Raw genomic sequence first — 27581 nt, 5'->3', positions numbered from 1 at the left:
CTAGGAGCTGAACCACTTGTAAGTGGTAAATAGTATTCCTTTATTCTCCTCTGCACTGGTCTGCCCAGCTCCTCTTCACCTCCAGGTCTGGCTTGAAGCATCCTTCCTGGGCAGTCCAGAGCAAGTGATCTCTTTTTTCAGTCAAGGCTTTAGTTCTTTTCTAAAATGCATTCACTCCCTCCTCTGCTTCCTTCTCTCAGAGGCATTGTCAGATCAGGCAGATTTGTAACACGCTCTTACTTTTCTGTAGCAACACCAGCAAACCTGAATATTTCATGTGGACAGTCAGTTCAGTGCTTTATTTTTAAATAGCCTTGGCATCCTTCACACTGTTCCCAGCTCTGCAGAGAGGCTTAGGGAGGGGGGTTCATGGCACCAGCTTCACCTGCTGCTCTGCAAAAGCCCTCTGGGACCTGGCCAAGCTGCTGACATCGAGGGCTGGCTCCACAGAGAAAGCCAGGTGCAGTCTGTGAAGCCCCAGGCTGCATTTATTCACCCATCTGTCTGTCATTCTTTCTCCATGTGCTCCTGCTACCAGGACGAGAAGCAGCCAGCCACCACGCTTCTTGTGGGACCCCGGCATGGCATCAGTCACGTCATTGACCTGAAGACCAACCTCACCACAGTGCTGTCAGAGTTCAGCAAGGTCAGCAAGATCCAGCTGTTCAGGGAGAACCACGGGGTGGCCCGGGTGGAGACGAGCATCCTGGATGCCAAGGTAGGCACAGGTGCCACGGAGGCAGGCACTGGGGAGAGGGGCTAGTACGGAGGCTGTGGTTGGGTGTTTGGTGCTCGTCTTTGAGGGGGTTCAGGACACAAGCGCACGTTGGAGCATCTGCCTTGAGATTTCTAGGGACTCAAAAGCCCCTTTCACATTGTGGTCACAGGGCACATGGTCTGTGACATCTCCTCTGCCTGTCTGTCTCCTTGAGCCATAGAGGCAGGGACTGACTGACACAGAGGGTACACGGTGCAGGCATGGTGGCATTCTGGCCATGACCCAAACACCTACCAAATGGTTCAAGCAGTGCCCGTGGGGCAGACGGGTGACACAGGCCAGGCAGGTAGCAGGGCCCTTTGGAGGCAGGACAGCACCTCGCTTCTGCTCAGGGCTGGAGAGGAGCAGTCCATGGCCATACCTGAGCTGGATGCAGGTACTGGAGGGGACTGGTGGGGTTTCATGCATTAGCAGCGCTTGTGAAACTTGTCAAGCCATACAGGATCATTGAATGAACTGGAAATGATGGGATGGGGCATGTCAGACTCAGAGTGTGGGAAGAGATTGCTGGGCATCCCTGGCTCAAATAAACCTTGGGTATCTTGATAGCTGCCTCCATTATCCTGGCCTTCAGCCCACAGAGCAGACTTTCTACCCCTGGGCGTACATGCCCTCCTGGGCCCTGTGTGTTATCATCCTGCCGTCCCCTGCTAGTTGTTGTGTGGTGCAGTGCTGGTTCTGGTAGTCAGTCCCCATGGTCAGGCCCTGCCACCCCCATCACCCCTCAGAGTCACCTGCCTCTCCCGAGTCCCAAACCCTTCCAAAGGACTGTCAGCAATACAGTAAAAGCTTTACTGACTTCTTTGGTGTCTGGTCCGGCAGCCACAAGATCCTAAGGACATCATCCAGTGGCCTTTGCTTGGGTTTTTAATAAGCTAGGACGCATCTCTGGCAGACTTGCAGGCAGGTAGCCATGTGCCTGCTCCAGGGTATCCTAGGTTTTACTGCCTCCTCGTGCCCAGCTCTTCCCTGCCCCATGGGGAAGGATGGAGCTGAGGTGCAGCAATCTGACAGATAAATGCCAGACCTCATCCTCTGCTCCCACCTTGAATTCAACAGGACAGAGTTAGATTAAGTTTGGGCTAAATTGGACGGAGGCAGTGTTTGGCAGAGGCTGTCTCGTACAGTGACATCTGGCACAGCGGAGCTGTGACCACTGTGGGGCATGGAGATGCTGCTGCACAGCTGACAGGGTGTATCTGCACAAGCCTGCTAAGCCGTAGGCTGTAGGTCAGTTTTACTGCCCCTGCATTCACCCCTTTTCCCCCAGAGGCCGATGAAGCTGAGCTGCTTTGCTGGCTGCCTCTGCATTTCCTCATCTGCTACAAGGTCTCTAAACCTCAGCCCTCTCTGCAGCCCTTTCCTTGCACTCTGTATTTCAGCTGTAGCCTCACAGATGTAATCATGGTGGATTTGTTTAGGATTCTCCTGCTGCCTCCTCTCCTGGTGGATTTTAGCACTTCCTCCCACCAGGCGCATTAATTCCTCCAAGTCTGTTTTCCTGCGGCTGCTGTGTCTGCTCCAGCAGCTCTGCTGAACTGCAGTAATGCCTTGGCAGCCTCCGCCAGCACCATGCTTATCCTCATCCCCTCTGCTTTGTCTGACCACCCCCAGCAGCCTCATCCGTGAAGCCCATTTTTTGCGTTTGTAATTCAGTAGATATTTGGTCAACTGTAACACCTGCAATATTCCATCTGCAACCTACTGAGGTCAGTCATTGCCCAGATGAAGTCCTGGTGTCCTGCTGTGCCTGTCTCTACCCTTGAAAACCCTCAAACCTCCCTCACTGCCACCTGGGCAGGCAGAAGCCCTCCTTGCCTGTCCCCTCCAGCTGCCTGGGCTGTGCAGGAGCCCACCAGATCTCCTCCTTACTGCTTATGGAGCAGGTATAACCAAGGGATACTGTCTGCACCATGAGTAACCCTTCTGGTTCCTCCTGGTGCCCACACCCCTTGGATATGTATGCATAAATTGAAATATTACTGTATTAATAACAGGCTGGTCACAACCCTGTGACTGACTGCTCATGGCTCGCTGTGAGCGCTCGTAGCACAGTGTGTTCCCACTGCCACATAGCTCCATGGCAGTCTCACCTACTGCGAGTACTGCGCGGGGAGGTGTGTGGCGTTAGCTTTGCTCCACGTGGTGCTGCTCAGCCCCGGGAGTGCACCGAGCTCACGGTGGGGTGCGCTGGCCCCTCTGGTGCTGCCATCATCTCGCTGCCGTGGCAGAGTGCAGTTGTCCCCCCAGTGCAGTCCAGCTGAGACTGGCTGCAGGAGCGGCAGACGTGATGCTGACATCCATCTTCTGTAAATTAGGTGGCGATTCTGCACAGATCCAGCGGTGCTGCTCCCCTCAGCCATGCTCTGCAGCAGTAATTAACTCTGCAACACCACCAGCCCTTTCCTACTGTAGAAGCAGACTTTCTTCTGTGTCCCTTCTATGCAGTCTCCCAATTGCTGCAGAAAAGGCAGCTTACATACAACTTCCCACAAGCACATACGCACGTGTGGCAGCTTTATCTCCCTGAGAAGTTCCAGGCAGCTGCCTACAGCCACTGAAAGCCCCTCTGCCTGCCTGGAGCAGGGTGAGCATCCCATTTGTGAATCTCAACAGGCTCAACAGCATCCTGCCAGCACAGAGGCTGCTGTTACCTGTCTTCATTTAGCCGTTATCCAAGGGCTGGGTTTTAAAGTCAGAATGTCTGCTCTGAAATGAGGCATATGCTAATCCTGCGCAGGACAGCGATGAATGAGGAAGGCTAAGAAAAGCAGGCAAAAAGGTTGTTACCTTGCAGTGCTAATCTGCTTTCTGCAATTATTCTGTTGCACCGAATGTGTCACTGGCTAAAGCCCTGGGTTGCAAATAAATCTGTTTCTGCCATGAGTTGTAAACCATTAGAGGGTTGTGTTTGAAGTAGTGTCCTGACTGCTCTGGGGACCTGTGCTCAAATCCGCATCACCCCTGGAAGCCTGTCAGAGCCCTAGGGATTGCAGAGCAGGTGGGAATGTCCCTGGGGCCATTGTACTGTGACGCCTGATGCTGCGTTGAGGGATGCTGGTGCTGGGGCAGCTCCAGGAAGGGCAGGGATGTGAGTGAGCCAGCCTGAGTCAGTAGGGTGGTGGTGGCCCATCACAGCTGCTCACTGGGTTACTGTGGAAACAGCAGATGGTCAGTGTTGGTTAAGGGATTTGTACTGAAAGGCCATTTTGAATTTCTAAGCACCAGGGTTGTTGTTGTTGTTGTGTAGTTGATCCTAAGGGTTAAAAAAAGGGAGTCGGGTCACAGAGTGGCTGTCAGCCAGGAGGTCTGCACACCCTGACCACAGCAGCCAGCACCACCCAAATGTTCTCATCCACTACTTGGCTGCAACCACAGCCCAGACGCACCTGCCGGGAAAGAGCTGGGGAAGATTTTCAGGTAACAAGCAGGCTTGAGGAGATTGTAAGCCATTTGCATTTAGTTCAGAAGGAAAAAAACGATGTTTGTCTTATAAATTATTCACTGGGTAGTTAATTGGTTTGTTTTGGAGCTTTTCCATCCTGGGCTTCAGTTTCTGTTTAAAACAGCCCATTTGTGATACAAACGCAGGTCTGGTGCCTCTGCTTTGCTTTCTTTAGCTTTTTGCCATGGCTACAGTGGCAAGGGGGGAGCAGATGCTGGCCGGACCCCTCGTAGAGGAGCTGCACAGCCACAGAACGGAGGAACCAAAGCCTCCAGGCCACTGCTACTGGGTCCAAGAAGGATTTTTATTTCCTGCAATGTCTAAGGGAGCTGCTGGGAGGAGAGGAGCAGGTTTCACCTCAACATCCCTGGAAGGAGTGGGGCATGTTTGCTTGGAAATGCTGAGAAAGTTCACAGTATGCGGCTGGTGGCAGGATGGTGCTTCGCCAGCTGTGCTGCAGCTTTGTGGGCATTTTGCAGGATTGTGTAGCCATTCCCACCTGGCAAAGTCCCCTCTCTGCTGGGGCTGTCGCTTCTTCGCTCTTCCTCTTGCGCCCTGGACTTGCCAGTGTTCAAACATTGATTCTGGAGCTCATAGATTTGCTGGCGACAGGGTGGTGGCACATGGTCTCTCCTGTGATCTTTATGCATTAAATGTAGCTTGTCTCAGTGGTCTGGGAGCCCTCAGGCCTGCATCTCCCAGGGGCTTTCCCCTCCAGCTCACTGGCAGTGCTGGGACCAACATTTGAGAGCAGCCAATGCTTCTGAGCCAGCTCAGATTTGGGCTTCTAGGCGTGCATCTGCCCTCCTCCCCAGTACAGGACTGCAAAGTCCTCTTCTACCTCCCAGCATCCTGGGAAGGGCAGTGTCAGCAGCTCCTGCCTGGCATGTGGCCAAGCCCAGCAGTACTGATGGGGTGCAGAGGAGGCAGAGGGGCTGCTGCTCACTGTGCTCATCCAAGCTCCCCAGTGCAGAAGGTGTGGGGAGAGTTGCTCAGCTCCGTGGGCAGATTGGAGCCAGCTCCTGATGTCCAGCTGGGTGGCTCCACCAGGTCGCACCCCTTGCTTTGCAGCTCCACAGCTCCTGCAGAAGCAAAGCTTTTGTGCTTACTGAAATGCCTTTTCAAATGGAGCATTTATTCTCCCTTCTGACTTACACAGCTACACGCCACTGGGCTTTTTATTATTAATGGTCTTGACACTGGGAAAAAAAGCTGCCGAAGCCCTCTGAACGGGAATGAAAGAGGAATGCTCTGGGGGCAGCTGGATTGCCTGAGCCCGGACAAGCGTCTGCAATTTAACAGAGGAGCTGTCCCATGCTGTGCCTTGTCCCCATGCTGGGCTCCAGGACAGGAGCCCCGGGTGGCTGGCCATTCGCCAAGTGCAATTCAATCAAAGGCATCAGGGTAATTGACTTTATGTCTCCCAGCAGGGCCTGCAGCCAGCCAGCACTTTAGCTGAGATCAAGACTCAACAGAGGGGAAGAAAAAAAAAAAAAAAAAAAAAAAAAAAAAGAAAAATTAATTCAAAAAGATCCCTGGCTGCTGCTGTGCCTGGAATGTGGCTATTGATGTCATTGTCCCAGGGGCCACGGCATGCTTCCAGCCTGCCATGGAAATAAAAAGCCACCATGCGTGGCCAGGGTGCAGCCGCCTTTGCTCCCCCTGGGAGGCCAGCCCTGCCCCCTGGGCGCCACTCCCTCATGATGCCCATGGGATGGTGACCCCCTGCCTCCAGCCTTCCCTGCCAGCACCAGCAGCAGCGGTTCTCAGCGGGGCTGCAGCCGGCCCCGAGCCCAGTGGTGCTTCCCCCAGCTGAGTGTGGCAGGGACGTGCTATGGGTGCCAAGGCTGGTGCCATATATTTGCCAAATTGTAGTCTGAAAATGGTGGGAAGCCACATCAAGCTGATGAGGGCAGGTAAGGCCAGCATTACTCCTGCTCATGCAAGCAATGAGTGAAGCCGACTGAATTTCTCCTACATGAAGAGTGAGGCTTGGAGCAATGATAGACCTAAACGCTCTGGTTCCCTAACCTGAATTCATCTTTCTTTCCATTAAGGCGTTCTGAAACACTGTCATCTCGTGGGAGAGAGGGAGAGATTGAGATTTCCTTTGGCTCAGTACCTGGGGTGGGAGGGGTGGATGCAGTTTCCCTCTTCGCAGCACCTTTCTAGCAAGGCATAAAGCAAAACACAGCACATACCAGCGTGTGGTGCCAGCCCCAGTGCCACCTATGGTACTGCCCAGGACAGGAGCCAGCCAGAAACACAAGAGTCAGACAACATGTGGACAGGATCAGTTTCCAAGCCTACAAGTATTTGATGTATTTATTTAAAAAAAGAACCAACAAACAAAGAACAACCCCCCCCCAAAAAAAAATAGAAAAAAAAAAAAAAAAGGAAAACCAACCACGCAGACTTCAGGTGTCCTGTGCTGTGGGCGTGAGCGCAGCCCAATGGTATTGCAACCTTGGGAGTCCTGAGAACTTGCTTCAACAAATAGGAAACGTGGAGGATGCCAAAAGTGCTGGCAGGCTCTCGTTATTAGAAATCCCACAGGGAAGAGCATGAACCCTTTGAGCGGCTGGAGAGGGGAGATGAAAGCCAGCCAGGGTGGCAGCTGCAGCATGATGGGGAGACAAGCTGGACCTGTGCCTTCCCTGGGGACAGGGCAGCACCATCAGAGTGGAGAGAAGGAGACACCTACAAGTTTGCAGTCTACAGAGGTACCTCTCGATCTACTGTGATGTTGTGTGGGATCGTGCAGGGAACAAGGAGGGCATTCACCCAGTGGAGGTGGCAGCTGCTCAAACCCTAAGGAAGGAGGCACTGCTGCAGAAACCTGAAGGTCTGCTGCAAACAAAGGCAGGGGGTTTCTGATCAACAAATGGGAAATAATGGTCCTAATGACAAGCAGCACATTAATAGGGCTGATTTAACAATGCTTAAGAGGAGGGAAGGAAAGGTAAATGTACAAGTGAAAAATTGACAGCTGTCTCATTAGGCCCGGCTGCCTAATATTATCGAATATAAACTTGGCACTGCACCTCAAATAAACCAGGGGACATGAGTTATGTAAATTCATCTCCCGTCTTTCTACTGCACTACATTAAAGGAAGCAGGGTGAGATCCGAAGTACATGATAAAGGGGGGAGATTAAAAGGAAGTGCACATAAGCTTAAGGGTTATAGAGTACATAGATCAGGTCATAAATTAATTTAAATATGTGGACTGTTAAGATCCTCTAGCATAACCCTGGCCATAAAATTTCCTACAGACGTTCTTTTATGAAACCTTCACCTTTGTCTGAACAAGGGAATGTTCTCCAGAAGGACATCAAGGTTTGAGTTAAAGCCAGAGCATAATAGAAAAAGCAGTATATCCTTAATAGGCTAATGGAAAACTCATCTCTTGTATCCAGTGTAAATATATTTTATTTTACTTTCCAGAGAAACTGGTTGCCAAGAAAGAAACTTTAAGTGAAAAAAATGTCCTTTTCTGATTAAGACTAGAAAAATCTAGGAAACCAGTTGAGTGAAAGATCAAAACATCAGTCATTTCAGGCTGTTATTATACATTTAGATATTGAAAGAGTGTTCTCTTTAAAATTTGCTTCTTTTCATGTTGGCATATTACAGGTCAGAGATAAACCTTTACCTGTGCATCCCGCTGAGAATCTGATGTTTGGCATTTTTAGAGCAGTAGGATTATCCCAGTAAGTTTGCTTCTGTGTAAAACCAGCTTTCATGCTAAAGGTGCTGCTGCCCTGTCAAAAATCAGACAGGCATTTCTGCTCTGGCATCCCAGGGAAGCAGATCCCTCAGGGCCACCAAGGTATGGGCCACCACCACTGTTGCAGAGAGAATGTGCCAGTGAAGAGGAGGAAGAGAATGGGCTGGTTGGCATGAGACACATCATCAGTGCATGGCTGGAGGATAACCAAAGGGTCATCCTAGTTAATAACTTGTTCCCCATTGGTGATGAACACCATTTCCTGATTAACAGCCAGGAAAGAGGTACTGCACTATGTGTCCACTTCCAAAAAATATCAGTGCTGACAGGGCAAAGAGCAGGTCTTAGAGGAACAACACCGGGTTTGCTCCTGCTGCATCCTTCCCTGCCTTCTGGCTGCTCATAGGTGTGAGCTCTACTGCACCACTGGGTTTAGAAAACTTACGAAGATTCATGCTTTTTCAGGTTGCTGCCTTTTTGTCAAGTCTGGTTGAGCTTGAGCAGTGAGTTAAAAAACTTGCAGGAGGAGGCAGGCATGCTGCGTGAGCCCCAGCCCCCTGGAGACCAGGCCAGTATTGACCACGGGCACAAGCCCTCACTGCTGCTTGCAGGATGTTTCCAAAGGAAAGGTGTTCAATCCCATTTGCCACAAGACATGGGTATTACAAGGAAGCCCAAAGCACAGACTACACCCCTCCATTGCTGGTAATCAGAGAGCTCCTTGCAAAGCTGTCCTGAATTTACCATCTAAAACCCTTAGCAACACTAGTTGGAAATTTTTCATGCAACTGTTCAGAAAGTCAATGTTTGCTCAGCTCGCCTGTGCCTGGCTCTCTCCACAAGATCTCATTTGCCTTGCCTGCATGGAACAGGGTGACCAAGATTGCCAATGTCTAAAAATAACATCTCTGTTAGCCGCCATCCCTGACACCTCCTCTCTGTGGCCTGATTTTCCAAGGAAACAAGGCTGCTGCAGTCATGTTGCCGCTTTGCCTTTTGACCCCACAAATCACTTCCAGATCTGTTGGCCACTTTCAGGGAGATGGGTCAGCAAGGTGCAAGTCTTGAAGGCAGCCGAGCTGCTGCAATGTCGGTAAAATCACCTAGGTGGGTGGAAGAGAGAGGTACAGCCTTGTAACCAGCCAGACCTCTGTTACTGAGCAGCAGAGGAGCCACCAAGGCCAGGAGAGACAAGCAGCCTGACTGCAGCAGCTTTGCTCCCATTCAGTAGCTTTTTAAACAGCCAGTAATCCATCAGCAGGACACAGAGCCCCTGCAGGACAGGCTCCCAGGCCATGGGGAGCTTGCTGGAGCACTGCCATGAGTGCAGGTGGACAGCTTCAAGCTGCTCCTGAAGTGATTTAATCCCTAATAACAATATTTGAATGCTTGACAATTAGAGAACTGTCGCACTGCTTGTTTGCCAGGATGTGAGAGTAATCATTTCTAAGACCCCTCGCTAAGCTGTAATGCTAATCAGTATTAAGATTCCTCTTTTTCAGAGCGGAGTGCTACAATTAACCCCAGCATGCCATGCACCGATTGCTGGAAGCCAGTCTGGAAGCTGGGCTTGCTTGGAGACCTGGCGGGGAGCTCGCGGTGGCATGGTGTGTTGTGTGTGTGTTATTTGTAGGCAAGGAACACCAGTTGGAACAGTTGTGTCTCAGTCCTTTCTCCCTTCAGGAGGAGGGGAGATGCAGGGGCTGCTTCTTGCCAGCACAAACCTACAGTCCCATCTCTGGATGGGTGGGTTCATCCTGAAGCAGAGGTGTCTGAGCGAAGATGGAAATAGGGCTGGGTCTCAGAGGTACTGGTACCCAGCCGGGGTCCCCAGACAGCACCACGGGCTGAACTGCAGGTGCCGACAGGAAGGCAATGAATGGTCACGGCTCTGTGCCACTCAGCCTTTGTGTCCCCAGGAGCTAGCTGTGAATCTCTGGCATGTGACTCATACATGGTAGAAACTACCCCTCTAGTTTTGCTTTTGAAAGGGAATTCTCAGCCTGCCTTGGCCTCCTGATTTAATCTGGCAGTACTGGGTACCCATCAGCCGTTGCCTCTCTACCCTTGCTGTTTGCTTCCTTTCTTGTTGCTAGCACTCAAACCCTTCCTGCTGCATAACACGGGGGAAAATGCACAAATGTCTCTTTATTCAACAGATGGCTTAAAAAAACCAACAAGGCTTAGCCCTGTGTGGAATGCAGTTGTTTTAAGAATGCTTCATATGGCAGAACTGGAACACATGGTTTCCTTTCATCACTTATGTCAAGACTGGAGCTGGGCTAAGAGATGTCACACCCCCCCTCACCACTGCACGCCTGCCTCCTTTGAGCTATGTGTAGAATCTCTTCTCTCCCTTCTCTATCTTGATAATTTCCCTTTGATCTGTGTCATCTCAGATTTATTTTTCATGATGCAGAAGGAGCCTCATCAAGCAGGCAGAGGCAGAGCCTCTCAGTAGAGCGTGTTCACTTGTCAGGTTATTTCTCTTACACGTCAGGTTATTTCTTTTCCTTTCTCTTCCTGCGCAGCAGCCAAGGAGGGAACTTCTTTACCCTGGCCCTAGGAGGAATCAGCCCCTGCCAGAGGCTCATGTGTCTTGGGGATCAGACGTGGTTCTGTCCAGGACTGATGGCTTCACACCTGGGTTTATTGTGTCCAGAGTGTGATGTGCTGTAAGGCCAGGTCTTCCTTTGCCAGAGTTGTCTTGGTGGCTTAAAAAAGCGAGTGGTGAGCAGGGCAGAGAACTGGCCAGTGGGTATCAGAAACCTCCTGTGTTTATAAAACAAGAAGACCAAAATAGCTTCAATGCCTTTCCCACTGCATAGGCTTAAGTCATTTTTAAAATGGGCTTGGTTTGCCATGGATGTTGTAAACAAGTTCTTCTGAGTCTTGGAGGGATGTCAGTGTGCAAGAGACCAAGCACAGCAGGACAGGCAGCCCAAGCCACAGCAGTAGCTAAACATCCCCCAGTTGCCTCATGTAAGCCCTGTACAAAGGCCCTTCAGGTGGGGCTGCTTTGTGCAAGGGGTAGAGGTGCCACGCAATGACTTCATTGAAGGCACTGTCAATTTTTTTTCCATCTCATGGGTCCACCTTGAGTGGTGCTGGGGGCTCAGACCAAGCATGGACTGCTTGACCGAGCAGAGCTGATGCAGGATGCTTTGCCCAGCCAGGTCCCAGCAGTACATGGGACCTCACTGGGTGGGTAAGAGTGGATCCCACTCCAACAACTTCCCTAGGCTAGTTAACCTTCTTGGGACAGGCTGGCAGTCAGGGAGTCACGGCGTCTGCTGCTAGACTGTGCAGTAAGGTTATATGTAGCACACAGATCGTGTCAGATTTTTTCCTTCTCTTTAAAGCAAAGACCCTTTTTAGCATGTAAATAAATGTTCTCCTAAAAGAGAAGACACCATCTGCTCCTAAGCATAAATTTAATTTTCTGAAGGGTTAGACTTAAATAAGATCTACAGGCTCAGAGTGGTGGCTGGGGGAGCCTGTAATGGGGTTTTGCCCCCTCTGCATCTTGCTGGAAGCAGATGTCTCAGTTTATGGGAGGGCGATGTGGTGCCTGCAGCGAAACGGGTTCTGACAGCTGGAGACTCCACAAACTCCCTGAGCTCCCCAGGGCCTGATGGTAAAATTGGTGCTTGCAGGTAGGCTTAGAACGTAGACATGCAGGCAAACGATCAGGAGCCAGCATGGGGACCCTGCCATGCACAGCCTGCGCCCTGTGGGACTCCACCTCTTCCGTCATCCTTAGGGGAGTCAGCAAGCTGGCATTACAGCTACAGTGAGGCGCTTTCTTGTGCACAGCACAGGAGCAAGGACATGCACCTGGTTGTTTTTTCCTGTGTGGGTGCTAAAAGTGCCAGCCAGCTCACCAGTTATACCAATGCAGGGCCCTGGCACAACCTCTTTGGAGCATGGGTCCTGTGTCAGCTGAGCCACACGGTCTTCATGCACTTTGCCTCTCTTGCCTTCCAGCCGCTGGTGTTGCTGATGGAGTGGCCCGATGCCACCAACTTTGCCTGCCTGATCGCAGGCTACTGCCGTCTCCTGGTGGACTCCAAGAAGATGATATTCTCCAGGGCCCCCAGCCAGCCACCCCCACCTCAGATTATCAAGGCAGGTACGTTTCAGCCTCTGCTTTCTGTGCGAGCCCCTTCACCAGCCTCCCCCTCCTCATCTTCCCTCCACCCAGGGCTCTGCAGCATTAGAAAGGAGAAGGGTTTCTCTGGCACCTCCCCTCTGCTCCCATTCCCCTTGCAGAACCAAAAAACAAGGAGCAGGGAGACAAGTCCTCATTTTGGATAAGCTCTGACCTGCAGTGTCAGCTTGGGCCCTAAATACTCCCTGCAAGTGTTGTTCCTGGCTGCTCCTAGAGCAGATCCAGGAGGTGCTGTTTTGAAAAGACCTATAATGCTGCCAGCTAAATGCTGGGTCCTCACAGAACAGCCTGTGCATTGCTACAGGGATGCAGCACATGCTCCTTGGCCAGCATCCTGGCTCCGGAGACCAATGGGAGTGTATGCAGTCAGCCAGGGACTGCGCTCCTGCTGCCTTTGGACACTGCTGCCTTCATCAGTGGGGCTCTGGGCTGCACGGGCAACTCTGCCAGCATGGCTGCTCTGCTGATTTCCTATACCAGGAAGGAAACTTTGGCGTCTCAGTTCTTCAGGTGCTCAGACTGATGCAAGGAGCAGAGGGCTGGTCTGGGCACAGCAAGAGACAAGAAGAAGTAAAGACACATTCTGTCCCACCAGGCGCTGATGCTCTGTTCTTTGAGGATGACTTGCAGGTGTGAGTCACCCTCAAAATGATTCTCAAGAGTGATTTCAAACAAGAGCCACCCATGAGCACCCATAGCCATGCCATTGTTCCATGCAGGTGTTCACATCAAATATGTTCTGTATAGAGAAATATAAAATACAAGATCAGTGGCTGGATGATGGGCAAAAATACTGACCCAGCTGACTCTGGAACATTGTCCCCCAGACCTCCCAAGTGACGCTGCAGATGTAGAGAGCTGTGACAATTCTTCAGTTTAGCTGACAGAGTTTCAAAGCTGCCTTCTCAGGATGGGACTAGCTGGGGAGGTAGGAGGAATGCTGAGAGCTAGCAGAGTCCTTGTCCTTGAGAAAGGACTCAGTGCCTCTGAGGTCTGAGGAAGGCACCTGGACACCGACTTAGCACATGTGGGAGGACACACTCACAAGAGGCATCAGGAAAGCATCTGCAGCAACCTCAGCAAATCCAGGGAAAGACCTGGCAGGTGATGTTGGTGTAAGTATATGTACATGATTTCCTTTCATTTCTTCACCTGCACCTCTTACTGATGGCTGTCACCGTGCTCTCTGCTCTGGGTGCCCCACAGAAACACATTTTGTCACATTTTGCTATGAGTGGAGAGCGTTTCCAACTTAACTGGCTGTCATCAGAGTGGTCCTTCCCTGGGTCATGTCACCCTGAGATGGGCTACAGGGACACATGGGACATACGGCTGTGGGGAGTCAGAGGAATGCAGTGGGAAGCAGAGAGCATCCCAGAACATCCCCAAGGGCTTGGAGGGAGGCTGGCAGCACCCAGTTACTGGACACTCGGGATACCTCAACATGTTCAAGATACTGGTGCTTTTCCACACTAGCAACTGTGGTAGCAGTCAGGATTGTTTCTCGGGGATTTTGCTTCGTGGGCATGGTCGAAACCTGTGCCAAAAGGGGAAGCAGATCTTGCTCTTTTCTTGGCAGTCTCAAGAAACCAATGTCACTGCAGGGAGCCGGAGTGAGTGCAAGGGGAAGTCACGGTGTGGGTCAGACAGCAATGGAGCAATGGATCCATGGTCTTCAAACCAAAAAGCTAGCACCTCTCTAGCTGGCCTAGTATGTCCTCAGGGGTGCAATGAAAACCCCTCTGGCCAGTGGAGTGGCACAGTGTCCCTTCAGACCCAGTATACTCGGCCCGGCCACCCAGGCATCCTTCAGAAGGAGTGAATTCAGTGTGTATCAAGAAAACTAAGTCTGCTCACAGTTCTGGTCTCACCACAGCTGCAGGCTGAGCTGTCAGGAGCTAGGCGGATCACAGGGAGCAGGGACTGCTGATCATTAGCACATTTCTGCAGGAATGATAAGAAAGCCCCACTGGGATGAATCAAGTTAGCCCAGGCTTTGACTTTCCAGGCTGCAGGCAGGCTGTGTCAGAATCTTAAACGTAAAATTGAGCCCTGGCCTGTGCTTTTTGCCTAGAAGAGGAGCACATCCACCTTCCCTGAGGACCATTAAAACCTCCTGCTGAACTGCAGACATTTTTAGAAATGCATGCTTTGTCTGGATGCTATCAGTTAGATCTATCTCTCTGCATTTCCCTGTGAAGCTGTATGCCAGATCCTTGCCCTCCACAGCAAGGGTTGCGCTGGACTGGAGCTGCACCATCGGTTTGCCTCCCTGCCCCTTCCTCTGCCTGCTCCCACCAGCAGCCATGGTCAGCCAAGCAGCTCTGTGGCCTTGGTTGCTCTCTCAGCACATTGTCAGGACCTTCTCCCCCAGAGCATCCAGCAGTTGGATTGTGGATTTGGGGGTTTTGGCCCCATTCAGCAGCAGGCCCTGGCTTGGCATGGGCAGCCAGCAAGGCTGTCCAAGCGGGGCAGGCTGCTAGCATGACCCATCAGAGGTGTCTGACTTTGGGAAAGCCTCTGCTTCAGCTCACACTGTCCCACCACAGCCCAGCACAGAATGCACGTCCCCAGCTGTGGCAGCCCTGTGCTCACTCACACAGCTGTCATTTCTGAGCCCTGGTATGTCCATAAATGGGAGAGAGACTGTTTTGGCTGGGATCTTAGCATGGCAGGTGATGAACAGTATAATGCAAACGTGTGTTTGGGGAGACAAATTGTCCAATTTGTTGAGCTAATGAATTTAATTAGAATGTATTTGATTTAATTTATAGTTGGTAAGATGGAGCCTGCATCCCCCTGGCAGCCATTCTCAGCACAGCTGCACAATTCAGTCTGTAATGCAGACAGATGCCCCTCCTGGGGGCTGGACCACTGGCCAGAAGTTCAAGCAGTATTTCAGCCACTTGCTTCACACAAGGGAGCAAGGAGAGGCTGTCGCAGCAAAACGCTTAACAGCAGGAGCAGAGGGCTATTTCAGAGCAAGCCTGATCCGATAGCTGTCAGCCAGACAGACAGAGAGTGGATCGTGGGCAGCAAGGAGCAAGGGACTGGGAGGGGTGTCTGTCAGAATCAGCCAGGCAACATTGGATGCCTCCCTGAAAGGCAATATCGCACCATGTTTAGCAATTCCCTGAGGAAAACTGCTTGGTCTGGCCAACTGGCAGACTGAGGCTGAAGGTCCCTGTTCATGAGTGCAGCCACGCTGCTCCCACTGCCCTCTGAATATGGCTGGTGGCTCGGTGGTGTAGTACCCGCATCCCTGTGTCTCTGTGCCTGCTGTGTTGGCCAGCCCTCCTCTGGTTCTGCCCAGCTCTGCCTCCCAGCAAGCTACTGGGATCTTGCTTCCTCTGCCTGCTGCTGTCACGCAGCATAGAAACAACACATTTTCCCAGGTAGCTGACGTGGATGGAGTCCAGCCCAGAGCAGTAAGAAAGCTGAGACATTTAGGAAACAGACCCGTTGGGAAAGGTTAAAGGAATTTGCTGTGGTTAGTCTAGAGAAGAGATTGGTGGGGAGCTGGAAAGGGAAGAACAGGACAATATTTCTGATGTCTAAAGGTTGTTTGTAAAAGGACACTGCTCAGTGTGTTGCCGGTCCATGGTGTCATTGATCTAATTCCTCACAAAAAACAGCCTTAGGGTCAATACTTTCTCATCATATATGTCATAATATTTAACTTTATAAAATTTATAGGATTAAACTCTATAGCACGTAATCATTTTGGAGACAGTGGAGCAAACCACACAAGGAGGTGGCCTGCTGCTGCTTCTTTTGATACCATGCAGGCTGCTGGCTGTCTTCCACATCCACCATGTAAATCTCTGTACATCCCTCTCCCTTCTGCCTCCTTATAGCTGGGAGGGGTTGATGTCTCATAGCCAGAAGATCCCTTGTCTTCAGTGTCAGCAGTCCCCTTCTGCTCTTGGTGGCAACACATGTGGTATCCCTCAGAGCTTAACCCTTTCCTCTAGAGAGGCCCACACACTCAGGTGGGGAGGCCAAGGCAAGTGTGGCACATACAAAGCCACCCATAGGAATGTGTTCACCTCCATCACACATGTTTTTATGAAGGTTAGTTACAGTTTTCCTGCCTCAGAGATAGGGTACAGACAAGCTGATCACCCAAAATCCCTTCCAGCCCATGATCTGTTCGAGGAGTTAGTCAACAGGACCCCCTGGGAAACTGCCCTCAGGGACAAGGGAGCAGAACAGAGCTGGCAGATCTCTAAGGGTGCTTTCCATGAGTGCAAGAGCTCTCGATCCCCAAGTGTAAGAAATCAGGAAAGGAAGACAAGAGACCAGCATGGATGAGTCAAGACCTGCCGGTCAAACTAAAGTGCAAGAAGGAAATGCACAGGCAGTGGAAGTGGGGACAGGTATCCTGGGAGGAGTGTAGGGACACTGCCCAGTTGTGTGGAGATGTTAAAGGAAGGCCAAGGCACAGATGGAGCTGAACTTGGTAAGGAACACAAAGAATACTAAGAAAGGCTTCTATAGGTACATCAGCCAGAAAAGGAAGGTCAGAGCAAGCACACCTGCCCTGATGAGCACAGCTGGCAAACTGGTAACAATGGACAAGGAGAAGGCTGAGGTACTCGACAACATTTTTGCCTCAGTCTTCACTGGCAACCTGTCTTCCCACACCTCTCAAGTGGATGGACCTTAGGACAGGGACTGGGGGAGCAAAGTCCCTCCCACTGTAAGAGAAGATCAGGTTCATGACCACCTAGGAACCTGAACAGACGTAAGTCTATGGGACCTGACGAGATGCATCCCAGAGTCCTGAGGGAATTGGCTGATGTAGTTGCCAAGACACTCTCCATGATATTTGAAAGGTCATGGCAGTCAGGTGAAGTCCTGGTGACTGGGAAAAGGGAATATTGCACCCGTTTTTTAAAAGTGTGGAAAGGAGGACCCTGGGAGCTACCGACCTGTCAGCTTCACCTCTGTGCCTGGGAAGATCATGGAACATGGTCTTCCTAGAAGCTGTGCTAAGGCATATGAAGGACAGGGAGATGATTCAAGACAGCCAGCATGGCTGCACCAAGGGAGAATCTTGCCTGGCCAACCTAGTGGCTTTCTGTGATGGTGTGACTACATCTGTGGATGAGGGAAGAGCTATGGATGTCATCTACCTGGATTTCTGTAAGGCCTTTGACACAGCCCCCCACAGCATCCTTCTCTCTAAATTGGAGAGAGAGGGATTTGATGGATGGACTATTTGGTGGATGAGGAAGTGGCTGGATGGTCACATCCAGAGGGTAGCGGTCAAAGGCTCAATGTCCAGATGGAGACTGGTGGTAAGTGTTGTCCCTCAAGAGTCCATATTGGGACTAGTACTGTTTACTACCTTCTTCAACAACACAGACAGTGGGATCAAGGGCACCCTCAGCAAATTTCCAGATAACACCAAGATGAGTGGTGCAGTTGACAGGCCTGAGGGATGAGATGCCATTCTTGTGGCACACAGATGTGGACAAGCTCAAGAAGCAAGAACCTTATGGGGTTCAACAGGGCCAAGTGCAAGGTTCTGCACCTGGGTCAGGACAACCCCTGATACTGATACAGGCTGGAGGATGAAGGGATTGAGAGCAGCCCTGTGGAGAGGGACTTGGGGGCAGTGGTGGCTAGACATGAGCTGCTGATGTGCACTTGCAGCCCAGAAAGCCAACTGTATCCTGGGCTGCATGAAGAGAAGCATGGCCAGCATGTCGAGGGAGGTGATTCTGCCCCTCTATACTCTGCACTGCTGAGACCCCACCTGGAGTACTGTGTCCAGCTCTGAGGTCTTCAGTACAAGAAAGACATAGACCTGTTGGAGTGGGTCCAGAGGAGGGCCATAGAAATTATAAGAGGGCTGGAACACCTTTCCCAGGAGGACAGGCTGAGTGAGTTGGGGTTTTTAGCCTGGAGAAGAGAAGGCTCCAGGGAGACCTTATTGTGGCCTTTCAGTACTTGAAGGGGGCTTATAAGAAAGATGGGGACAGACTTTTTAATAGAGACAATAGTGAAAGAACATGGGGTAAGGCTTTAAAAGTAGAAGAGGGTAGATTCAGACTAGACAAAAGGAAGAAATTTTTTACGATGAGGGGGATGAAGCACTGGAACAGGTTGCCCAGAGAGGTGGTAGGTGCCCCGTCCCTGGAAACATTCAAAATCAAGCTGGATAGAGCTCAGAGCAAGTTGAAGATGTCCCTGCTCATTACAGGAGAGTTGGACTAGATGACCTTTAAAGGTCCCTTCCAACCCAAACCATTCTATGATTCTGTGATCTGCATTTGCAGGACAATTCTTCTGCTCTCATTACTGGCAGATAGGCCCAGCTGGTTGCAGATGTTTTTTCAAGAGACCAGCCAGGTGGCCTGGCTGTGCTGCAGGGAACATGCATGTCCCACTGCAGTCCAGCACACCGAGCGCTGGAGGACAGAGAGCACATGGATGCGTTGCCAGGGTGAGCAGGAGCTTCCCCATGCTGTTTTTCCTTCTCCTGGGTGCTGCTGCTAACGTGCCTGCTGTGGTTTTGGTTTAGATTACATCAACGCACACAATCTCCACCGGCCTGCCACAGCGGGACACACGGGAAAGAAAGAGAGCGGGTTGGTGGGTGGCTCTGCCACCAGCACCGGAGCAGCTGGAACTCCAGCTGCCAGGGCTTCGGACTCGGAGCTCATCAGCTTTTGCTATCTGCACATGCGAGAGCAGAGGAAGGAAAGAGAGAGCAGGACGGATATCAATGAAAACCTGATTTTTTTTGAAGAAACTCGTCCCAGGACCAAATCTGACCCCACTTCCAAAAGCTCTGGCCAAGGCTACAACGGGGCAGGTAACGAGTATGACCCAAATGGCCTTGACCAAGACAGGCACACAAGCAGGGCCAGGGCGCACACCATAGACACCCACCTGCGGGGTGACACCTCGCACTTTTGCGAGTCCTGCCAAGCCAAAATCAAGAGCCGTCTGGCCTCATCCAAGGGGGGCAAGCCCAGCAGTGCCCGGGACAATATGGTGGACTTGATGTCACTTCCCCCTCCTGGGAGTGATGAGGAAGAAGATGAGACAACATCTCTGCTCCCCGCCATCGCTGCGCCTCCTCCTGGCTTCCGAGACAACAGCTCAGACGAGGATGATCCCAAGCGCCGGGCAGCTGCCCAGAGCCAGGAGCAGGGCCGGCATCTGTGTGGCATCCTCTACGACAAGATCCCTGTCACGCTGATAGACAACGTGCAACCGCGGACGGTCCGAGACCATGCACAAGAGCTGGACGATGCCCTGGTGTCCACCCTGCAGGCACTGGAAGCCCTGGCTGCTTCAGAGGATTGCCCGCATCCCCCACCACAGCAGACAGCAGGTATTTCAGTGGCTGTGACTTTCTTTTTTCCCTGTAGCCTTTCTTTCCTATGGTACATCCTTCCCTTTGGTCTCCTCCTCCCATCCTGTATGTGGTTGTGGAGCAGCTTCTAGTAAAAACTAAGTTGTGGCAACAGGCTCTAACAGGAGCAGCCAAGCTGCTGCTCAGATTTCCAAGAAGCTGAGGTGGGAATCTTCTCCTTGACAGTGGCTGAAGGAGTCTCATGGTTATCCCGTATCTGCCATGGTCCACATGCCACAATGTTGGGGTGAGGCACTAACAAACCAGTACTGTGAGCATGAGTTCCTCCCTGCTGTGACCCCACTCAGCTGGTACCTTTGGCCCTCAGTCTTCACAGGTTCCCACCCAGGTTTTGCAGTATGTGAGCCCTTCACAGAGCAAACCTGCTGTCAGATGGGTGTTATCTGGGACCAGCCTTCTGGCAGCATTAGTCCTTTGTCCCTCTGCCCACCTTGGGTGCCCTACTCGGTATGGCACAGTAGCTGTTGCCCTATTTTCCTTCTTGTGCCAGACAAGTCCCTGTAGCTCAGGGACTATCACTAACACTGGAAAGCTTCCCAGGACCTTTTCCTGGGCCAAGAGCTCTTGCCAAATTGAGCTAGCAAGCCAGCTTGGTGCTGACAAGTGATATCTCTTAAAAGCATTAACTCTTTAGTTGTGAGAAATCACTAAAATTTCTCTGATGGGATGCTGCATCCTGCCTTCCAGGGACCCTCCTGCCACATGGAGTTCCCCCCTCCTGTGTGTAGCAGTGTGGTGTGAGTGTTGTCGTGGGGTTTTCTTTGTGTCCCTCCTCAGGTCTTATTGTCCTGGCTGCCATCACTCCTGAGTCATCCTTGGATTCAGGCCATGAAACCAACTCTTCAGAGCTAACCGACGTCTCGGAGATGGTCTCTGCTATGAAGCAGCATCAGAACGCAGCCTACTTCCTCGCTCAACACATCAACAAAGAAAACCTCCTGGCCAGAAAGGACTTGCCTTTCCGAATCCAGAGCTGTGCTGCCCAGGCTGTTCTCACTTCACCCTACCCCCTCAGCCACCAAGAGCCGAGCCCTTCATTGAAGCCAGCTTTCTCTCACCAAAGCCCCAACCTTAGCAACTGCAAGAGCCAACAGGAGCAGGAGCATGCTGAGCGGAGTTACAGCTTGGCTGTCCAGCCGGTGCTGACCCCCCAGGTTAATGAGCAGGACAGGGGGGCTCCAGTGCCAGGGTCTGAATGCAAAGGTGCAGGCCATACAAAAGCTGGCTTTGAGGCTTCTCTGCATGCCACAGCAGCCCCAAGCAGGGAGCAGGCACAGGATCTGCAAGAGAAGGTGCCCAAAGAAGTCCAGCCAAGCTCCAGGCTCATCCTGGATCAGAAGAGCGGTGCACCTCCAGCGGTCATTTCAGCTGCTCTGCAGCAAGTGGCAAATGCAAAAGGCTCAGCTCCCCAAGTGGTAGCAGCCTTGAAAGAAGACAAGAACATGAACGGTACCAGCAGCTGTGCCTCAGCCAGCAGCAAGCCTTTGAAACATAAAGGAGGTCCACAAACTGCAGAGACATTGTGCAGCTGTCAGCAGCAGCAGCAGCAACTCTCTCCACAGCAGCACTGTGAAGTTTCTCCAAGTCCTAAAGAAGCTCATGGCAGTAAGGCTGAAGCTTTCCACCTCACCTCAGCAGGTGAGGAAATGATGCCTGGTAAGACTTTTGCCTCTAAAAGCTACCAGCAAAAAGTGACTAGAGATGCTCCAGGAAAAGCTGCAAGTGGAGAGCCAGGTCAGAAGGCAGGTGGGGAAGCCACGAGCCTTGTCTTTCAGAAACACACAGCTCCTTCAAACCAAGGACAGAAAATGCAACAGGAAAGTTCAGCCAAAAGCTTAAAAGCTGAAAGTAGCAATCTGCACTCTCCATCACCTGGTAGCACTTTCAGGAGCACCAGTGAGGAACCCAAAGGGCCAATCCAGCTGGTGCCCAGATCTGAGAGCCTGCAGATCAGCACTGTGCCTTCCAAAAAAGTAGAAAAACTCCTGGAGGTGACCCAACAAGATGCTGATGTTCCAGCTAAACCCAAAGCTCCAAAAGCTCCCTTCAGGTTAAGGAACCTGTTCTCTGCAACATTTCCGACCCGGATGAAGAAGGAGACAGATGAGCGGCAGGCCCAGCTGCAGAAGGTGAAGCAGTATGAGCTGGAATTCCTTGAAGAGCTGCTCAAACCAAAGAGCAAAGGCGACCTCCCACCACAGGAGTATCTGCACCCTCCTGCCCCTGGGCGCTGCAGCTGCCAGCTAAGGAGCAGTCCTGTGCAAAAAGTCCCAGGAATGTCCAGAGAACAAAGGCGCAGCTGTGACTGCAAGCGGATTTGCAGGGGGGTGAGGCCACCCCCTAACCAGTTGGTGATGCCAGAACTGGAGAAGCGAGGGAGGGATATACTTACCAATGACCAGAAGCAGGCTGAAGCCATTAGGTTGACAAGCGTGAGCAGCCCTTCCAAAGGAAAGCGGATACGATCCACAAGTTTAGAGTCCAGAGACTACCGGTCAGATCCAGAGAACAGCATGTCCTGTTTGGCAACGTGCACTTCCCGGGGGGAGTGCATGGGTGCTCCACACTACAGGAAACTCTTGCGTCGTTACAGTGTCAGTGAAATAGATAAGACTGACAGGACATCCCTGTCCTCTGACATCTACCAGAACATCTATACAACCAAGCAGAAAGGCCCCCAGAAAGAGCTTGAGCCTAGCATCCTTTGTCCTGTTCTGAAGAGCAAAATCCAGGAAGCCTCTGGAGCAGCTGACCCCTCCTATGTCCAGATAGCACAAGAGAAAAAGAACCAGAAGGGTTCGGCAGTGTTCTCTGTCCAGGAGGAGATGTATCCAAGTCCTGCTGAGCTGCGGGATGAAGACATGGAGGATGAGAAGTGCTGCTCCATCCGGTACTGCTTCTACTACAGGAAATGTGATGTTGCAGATGATGGGAGTGAGAAGGATGAGCTGTCCTATTCCATCCCCATGCAGATACTCCCAGGAATGAAGCTGGACAATCAGATGGTCCCAGTCATGAGCAGGACTCTTCAGGTCCTAGATGCAACAGCCTGCAGCAGTCCCAATGACAGCCAGACCCAGGAAATAGATTTAAGGACCTCCAGTTTTGAGGGGAGCTTGGCAAAAATCAGCACCCTTCGAGGCCATGCCTACAGCTTTCCCAATGGGTTTCTGCAAGTGCAGCTGGACACAAATGAGCTGCTGACTATCCTGAGGCAGTGTGTGGTGAGCCCCGACGTGCGGGACTGCAAGTCCTACATCTCCCAGCTGGCTGAGTACAAGCAAGAGCTCGCCCTCAAGTTCAAGGAGTTTCGGGCATCCTGCCGCCGCGTGGCAGCCGTCGACAAGAGCCCTACCCACATGCTCTCCGCCATCACGAGCAGTTTCCAGGTGCTAAGCAGCCTCATTGAGACATTTGTGAGGCTGGCGTACATCGTGCGCTCAGAGTCCCAGCGCCAAGAGCTGCTGACAAAGGTGGAGGAAGTGGTGAGGAACTACACCTTCCTGTTGAAGGCTGCAGAGGAGTCCACGGCCAGAACGCTGACCCACCAGCAGACGGTGGAGCAGCTTGCCCGCCAGTCAGCCACGGTTGCCACTGTCATGAGCACGCTCACACGCTCCCTGAAGACACTGATCAATAAGTAAGCCAGCTACGAAAACCAACAAGCCAGTGTGCAGTGTGTGCCGGGCCATGTGCTAGTGGTTCTCAAATAGCATAGGTCTGCTGAGGATGCGTGTCTACAGGCCCACATCTGCTGGGGTTTGCGGTAGCCCAGACGCTCTTTTATCTCTACAGAATGGTTGGTTGTGCTGGTGGTTTTGAAGGGTAAATTCATGCCTTGTTGCAAGCTGTGCAACCAGCTCATCAGGGATCTCAAGCAGATGCTCTGCTTGCTGTCCCATGCTGGCTTGTTGGTGACAGCATGCCAGTCTCCATGCCGGTTTGATTTTATGTGGTTCTGGGCCTCATTTGTGCAGAGACCTTTGTCACGGTGTGTGGTGTGCCAGTGAGTCAGCAGGACTGAGCTGAGATCTCCTGGCTTCACTTGGGGCATTTTGGAGCCAAACCAGTGTCTTGCCACGTAAACAGCTGTTCTGCCTCCAGGGTCTTCCTGGCCCACAAATGCAACATAATTAGCAGCAGAAGGGATTTCCGGGGTACAAGTCGCTGCTGCTATGCAAGGGCTTGGAAAGTAGTCCTAGAATGGACAGGACGCCATAATCCTGGGGCAGAGCTAGGTCGCCCTAGCAGGCTCTACTCACAGCTTAGGCACCACTGCCCTAGTCCTGAGCACAGACACTGACTGTGCAAAAGGCGAGGGCTTAATGCATGAAAGCAGGGAGGATCCAGGGACCCACAGGCCTATCAGTCTGGCCTCAGAGCCGGAGAAAGTTACTGAGCAGATCATTTTGAGTGCCATCATGCAGCACATGCAGGACAACTAGGTGATGAGGCCCAGCCAGCATGGGGTTATGAAAGGTAGATCCTGCTTGACAAACCTGATGTCTTTCTACAAGGTAGCCTGCCTAGTGGATGAGGAAAAGGCTGTGGATGTTGTCTACCTAGACTTCAGTCAAGCCTTTGACACTGTCTCCCACAGCATCTCCTGGAGAAATTGCTCATGGCTTGGACAAGAGTACTCTTTGCTGAGTAAAAAGCTGGCTGGGCAGCCAAGCAGAGAGTGTGGTGGGGGATGGAGTGACTTCCCACTGGCGGCCAGGCACACGGGGTGTCCCTGGGGCTCAGTACTGGGGCCGGTCCTGTTTAGTTGTTTATCAGCGATCTGTATGGGGGGATGGAGCGCACCCCCAGCTGGTCTGCGGAGGACACCAGGCTGGGGCAGTGCTGCCCTGCGGGGGGGCAGGAGGCCCTGCCGGGGGTCTGGGCAGGCCGGGCGAGGGGCCCAGGCCGGCTGTGTGAGGTTCAACCCGGCTCCGTGCCGGGCCCTGCCCGTGGGGCACAGCAGCCCCAGGCAGCGCTGCAGGCTGGGGCAGGGGGCTGGGAAGGTGCCCGGCGGGAAAGGGGCTGGGGGGGCTGGCTGGGCCGGCTGGGCAGGAGCCAGCCCTGTGCCCAGGTGGCCACGGGGGCCAGCAGCAGCCTGGCTGGTGTCAGGAGCAGTGTGGCCAGCAGGGCCAGGGCAGTGCCCGTCCCCCTGTGCTGGGCCCTGGTGAGGCCGCCCCTCGAATCCTGTGTTCAGCTTTGGGCCCCTCACTGCCAGGGGGACGTGGAGGGGCTGGAGCGTGTCCAGAGCCGGGCAGGGGCTGGGGCAGGGGCTGGGGCACGAGGCTGACGGGGGACGGCTGAGGGGACTGGGGGGGCTGGTCTGGAGAGGAGGAGGCTCAGGGAGGATCTTATTGTTCTCTACAGCTACCTGAAAAGAAGTACTTCTCCCAGATAACAAGTGATAGGACAAGAGGAAACAGCCACAAGTTGCACCAGGGGAGGTTTAGATTGGATATTAGGAAAAATTTCTTCACCAAAAGGGTGTCAAGCATTGGAACAGGCTTCCCAGGGAAGTGGTTGAGTCACCATCCCTGGAGGTGTTTAAAAGACATGTAGATGTGGCACTTAGGGACATGGTTTAGTGGTTGACTTGGCAGTGCTGGATTAACAGTTGGACTCAACGATCTCAAAGGTCTTTTCCAACCTCAATGATTCTTTAATTCTATGATTCTGTGTTTCCCTTCCTCTGCTTGATGCCTGTGTCCATGCTGGAGAGCCTGCAAGGAACGCAGATTGATATTTGACCATTGCAAGCCAGAAGCTGGGCTAGCAGCTGAGAGGAGACCTCTTTCAGACCTTTCTGCAGTGGTCAGGTCTTTGCCTCCAAGAGTCAGTCCAAACTCTCTCCTATTTCCTTTCACTATGCCCATTAGAGAGAAACCCCTGATCAGCGTTGTCTGTGAGCCACAGCGTGCCCCTGAGCCCGGCAATCCTACTGCCATCGGCCAAAGGAGCTGCCATCCTTGCCAGGGCGCTGGGATCATTTTCCTGTCTCTACCGAACTGACTGCTGTAAGAAGCATTATTTAGTACTGTGTGATGGTTATTTATTTGGAGTTGGGGGTTTCGGATTGTTTGGTTTTTTTACTTCCAGATGAATGGTAAAATGATTCCTCATTGCTTTCCTTCACACTCTGAGGTTTCCCTCCTCCTCCCAGTCTAGCTTCTAGACCTAATGAATCAGATCGCCTTAACTGGTGCTTCACTGCAGTCACCCAGTCTCCAAAACAAAGCAAGGAGAAAAATGCAAGGTTACACATTGCATTGCCCTTACCCTGCTACCCACTGCACTTCATGAATGCATGGGGAGAGTGGGTCCTGATAGGGTCCCTGTGCCTCTCCCCATCGTACCCACCTCCAGCTGGAAAGGGAAATTGTGGCATTGGCCTCACAGTGCCAGGAGCGAGACAGGTTGTCAAACCCAGCCAGCTTGCCTCAGTGCTTGGGGATGATCACGTATGATCAATCGCTTCCCATCTCTATTATTTTTTATAAATATGCACATTCGAAATCTCTCGTTCTTCCATAGGAGTTACAGAAATGCACAATGTGCTTTTAACACACGCATCCTCTACCGAGTGCAATAACTTCCCTGGCCCATGGCTGTCCCGGACTTTGGCCGTTGTTGTCAGCAAGGCAGAGAGGATCCTGCTGTGGGGACAGCCTCCTGCTTTCAAGAACCATGTAGCAAATATACAGTGGAAGAGCCAGTTCAGATTTCAGTCTGTGGTGGGCGAAGCCTGTTACAATGCTGAAGGCCAACAGGGAGCCGTGTTTTTCTCTTCCCCATGAATTATCTATTATGAAACTCTGAGTTTCTTCAAGCTCCCTGTTACACCTATATCATTCCTCCATAAACCTATCAGTCTAATACAGAGGAAAATTTTTTTATTGTCTGTATATAGTATGTATAAATAAAAAATATATAAATTATATATATACACAAATTTATGTCTTGTTTTACAAACAAGAAAGATTAAATATATTAATCTTAATATCAAAACTAGCATTTGTGTCTCTTTTTAAGAACTGTCAAAAAGTGGCTATTCTTAGCTGTACAAAATGCTGTCCGTAAGCAAAACCCCTTATTTTTTTCTGCTATAGAAATGCATGTATCTCTATCCTGGAAGGGCATAAGGACTCCACAACATCACTGGACTCCACAGCAATTAAGTACCAGGCTATGAAGAAAGCCATGAAGCAGCAAAACAGCACTGTTGAAATGAACTGTTTGACTTGGCACGGGTTTACTTTATGTTAATGGCTATTTTGGCTTATTCCCCTCCGGGAGGGGAACACCTCCAGCAGCACTCACCCCTTCACTGCTGATGCTGGCGCTGCAGTCACCCTAGGGAAAGTGTGGTCCTCCTGGTGCCCACAGGACACCCTCCTGCCCCTAAAAAAGCAGGGGAGAGCCAGGACATGCTTTAACTCCCCTCTGTTAGGAAACTCCTGCCTAATCCCTTTTCCATAAACCAAGCTGAGCACTGCTGACCAGCTCCAGTGCATGCTTTCAGCCAAGTTGCTGCCCCTGCCTGGTATCTGCTCTTCTGCCTGGGAAGAGGTGACAGTGTGCGACCTGCCATCAGTGGCCTGATGGTTCTGCTGCCCTGTGGAACTGCTCAGGTGTGTCTGCAGAGGAAAGCCCAGCAAAAGCGTAATGCCAGACGGGGGAGAAATCTGAGCAAAGCAAACAGTTTCCTAGCTACAGATGGCTGTTCTCTCTGGGGACACGTTTTTCTTGGCACAATGAACTCTCTATTTATCAGGAAGGCATTGATGTGTGCCCTCTATGTGCCCCAAAGCCTACAGGAACTATAAAAGCCAAGTCTGATAAAGATCCAACACAAAAAAACCTTAGCAACTGGGTCATTCTCTGTATGGGGATTGAAGGTGTTGTCTAAAGCAAAGGCGGCAGCAGTCAAGACTCACACGCATTCTCTGTGCCTCCAGGTCGTTATTTTAATCTGCATCACACCATTTTGCATGCTGAACTAACTAATGATGACACTGAATGGGACAAAGCACACCTATTTATAAAGCTGGGTATGGATCAAAAAAAA

The 27581-nt window shown here is 51.7% G+C and overlaps 1 protein-coding gene and 1 long non-coding RNA gene across 4 annotated transcripts in view; both read left to right on the top strand.

The window, feature by feature from the left end:
* FRMPD3 (FERM and PDZ domain containing 3) overlaps positions 1-24793 on the top strand; it is a 64709-nt gene extending 39916 nt beyond the window's left edge. For all 3 annotated transcript variants that reach the window (XM_056360082.1, XM_056360081.1, XM_056360084.1), the window contains 4 exons: positions 539-718; positions 11940-12084; positions 18656-19474; positions 20294-24793. In XM_056360082.1, the coding sequence (XP_056216057.1) occupies positions 539-718; positions 11940-12084; positions 18656-19474; positions 20294-23160 (4011 nt within the window). In that variant the 3' untranslated portion in view covers positions 23161-24793. The remainder of the gene's footprint in view (positions 1-538; positions 719-11939; positions 12085-18655; positions 19475-20293) is intronic.
* A 7-nt stretch (positions 24794-24800) lies between these two features.
* On the top strand, positions 24801-26521 carry LOC130158971 (uncharacterized). The gene is made up of 2 exons (XR_008825571.1): positions 24801-25332; positions 26048-26521. It is a non-coding gene; the product is annotated as an uncharacterized LOC130158971 (long non-coding RNA).
* Positions 26522-27581: the final 1060 nt, after the last annotated feature.

The sequence above is a fragment of the Falco biarmicus genome, chromosome 14 (assembly GCF_023638135.1).
Source record: "Falco biarmicus isolate bFalBia1 chromosome 14, bFalBia1.pri, whole genome shotgun sequence".
NCBI lineage: Eukaryota > Metazoa > Chordata > Aves > Falconiformes > Falconidae > Falco > Falco biarmicus.
The sequence above is the reverse complement of the archived record's forward strand: the minus strand, read 5'-3'. Positions and strand labels throughout refer to the sequence as shown.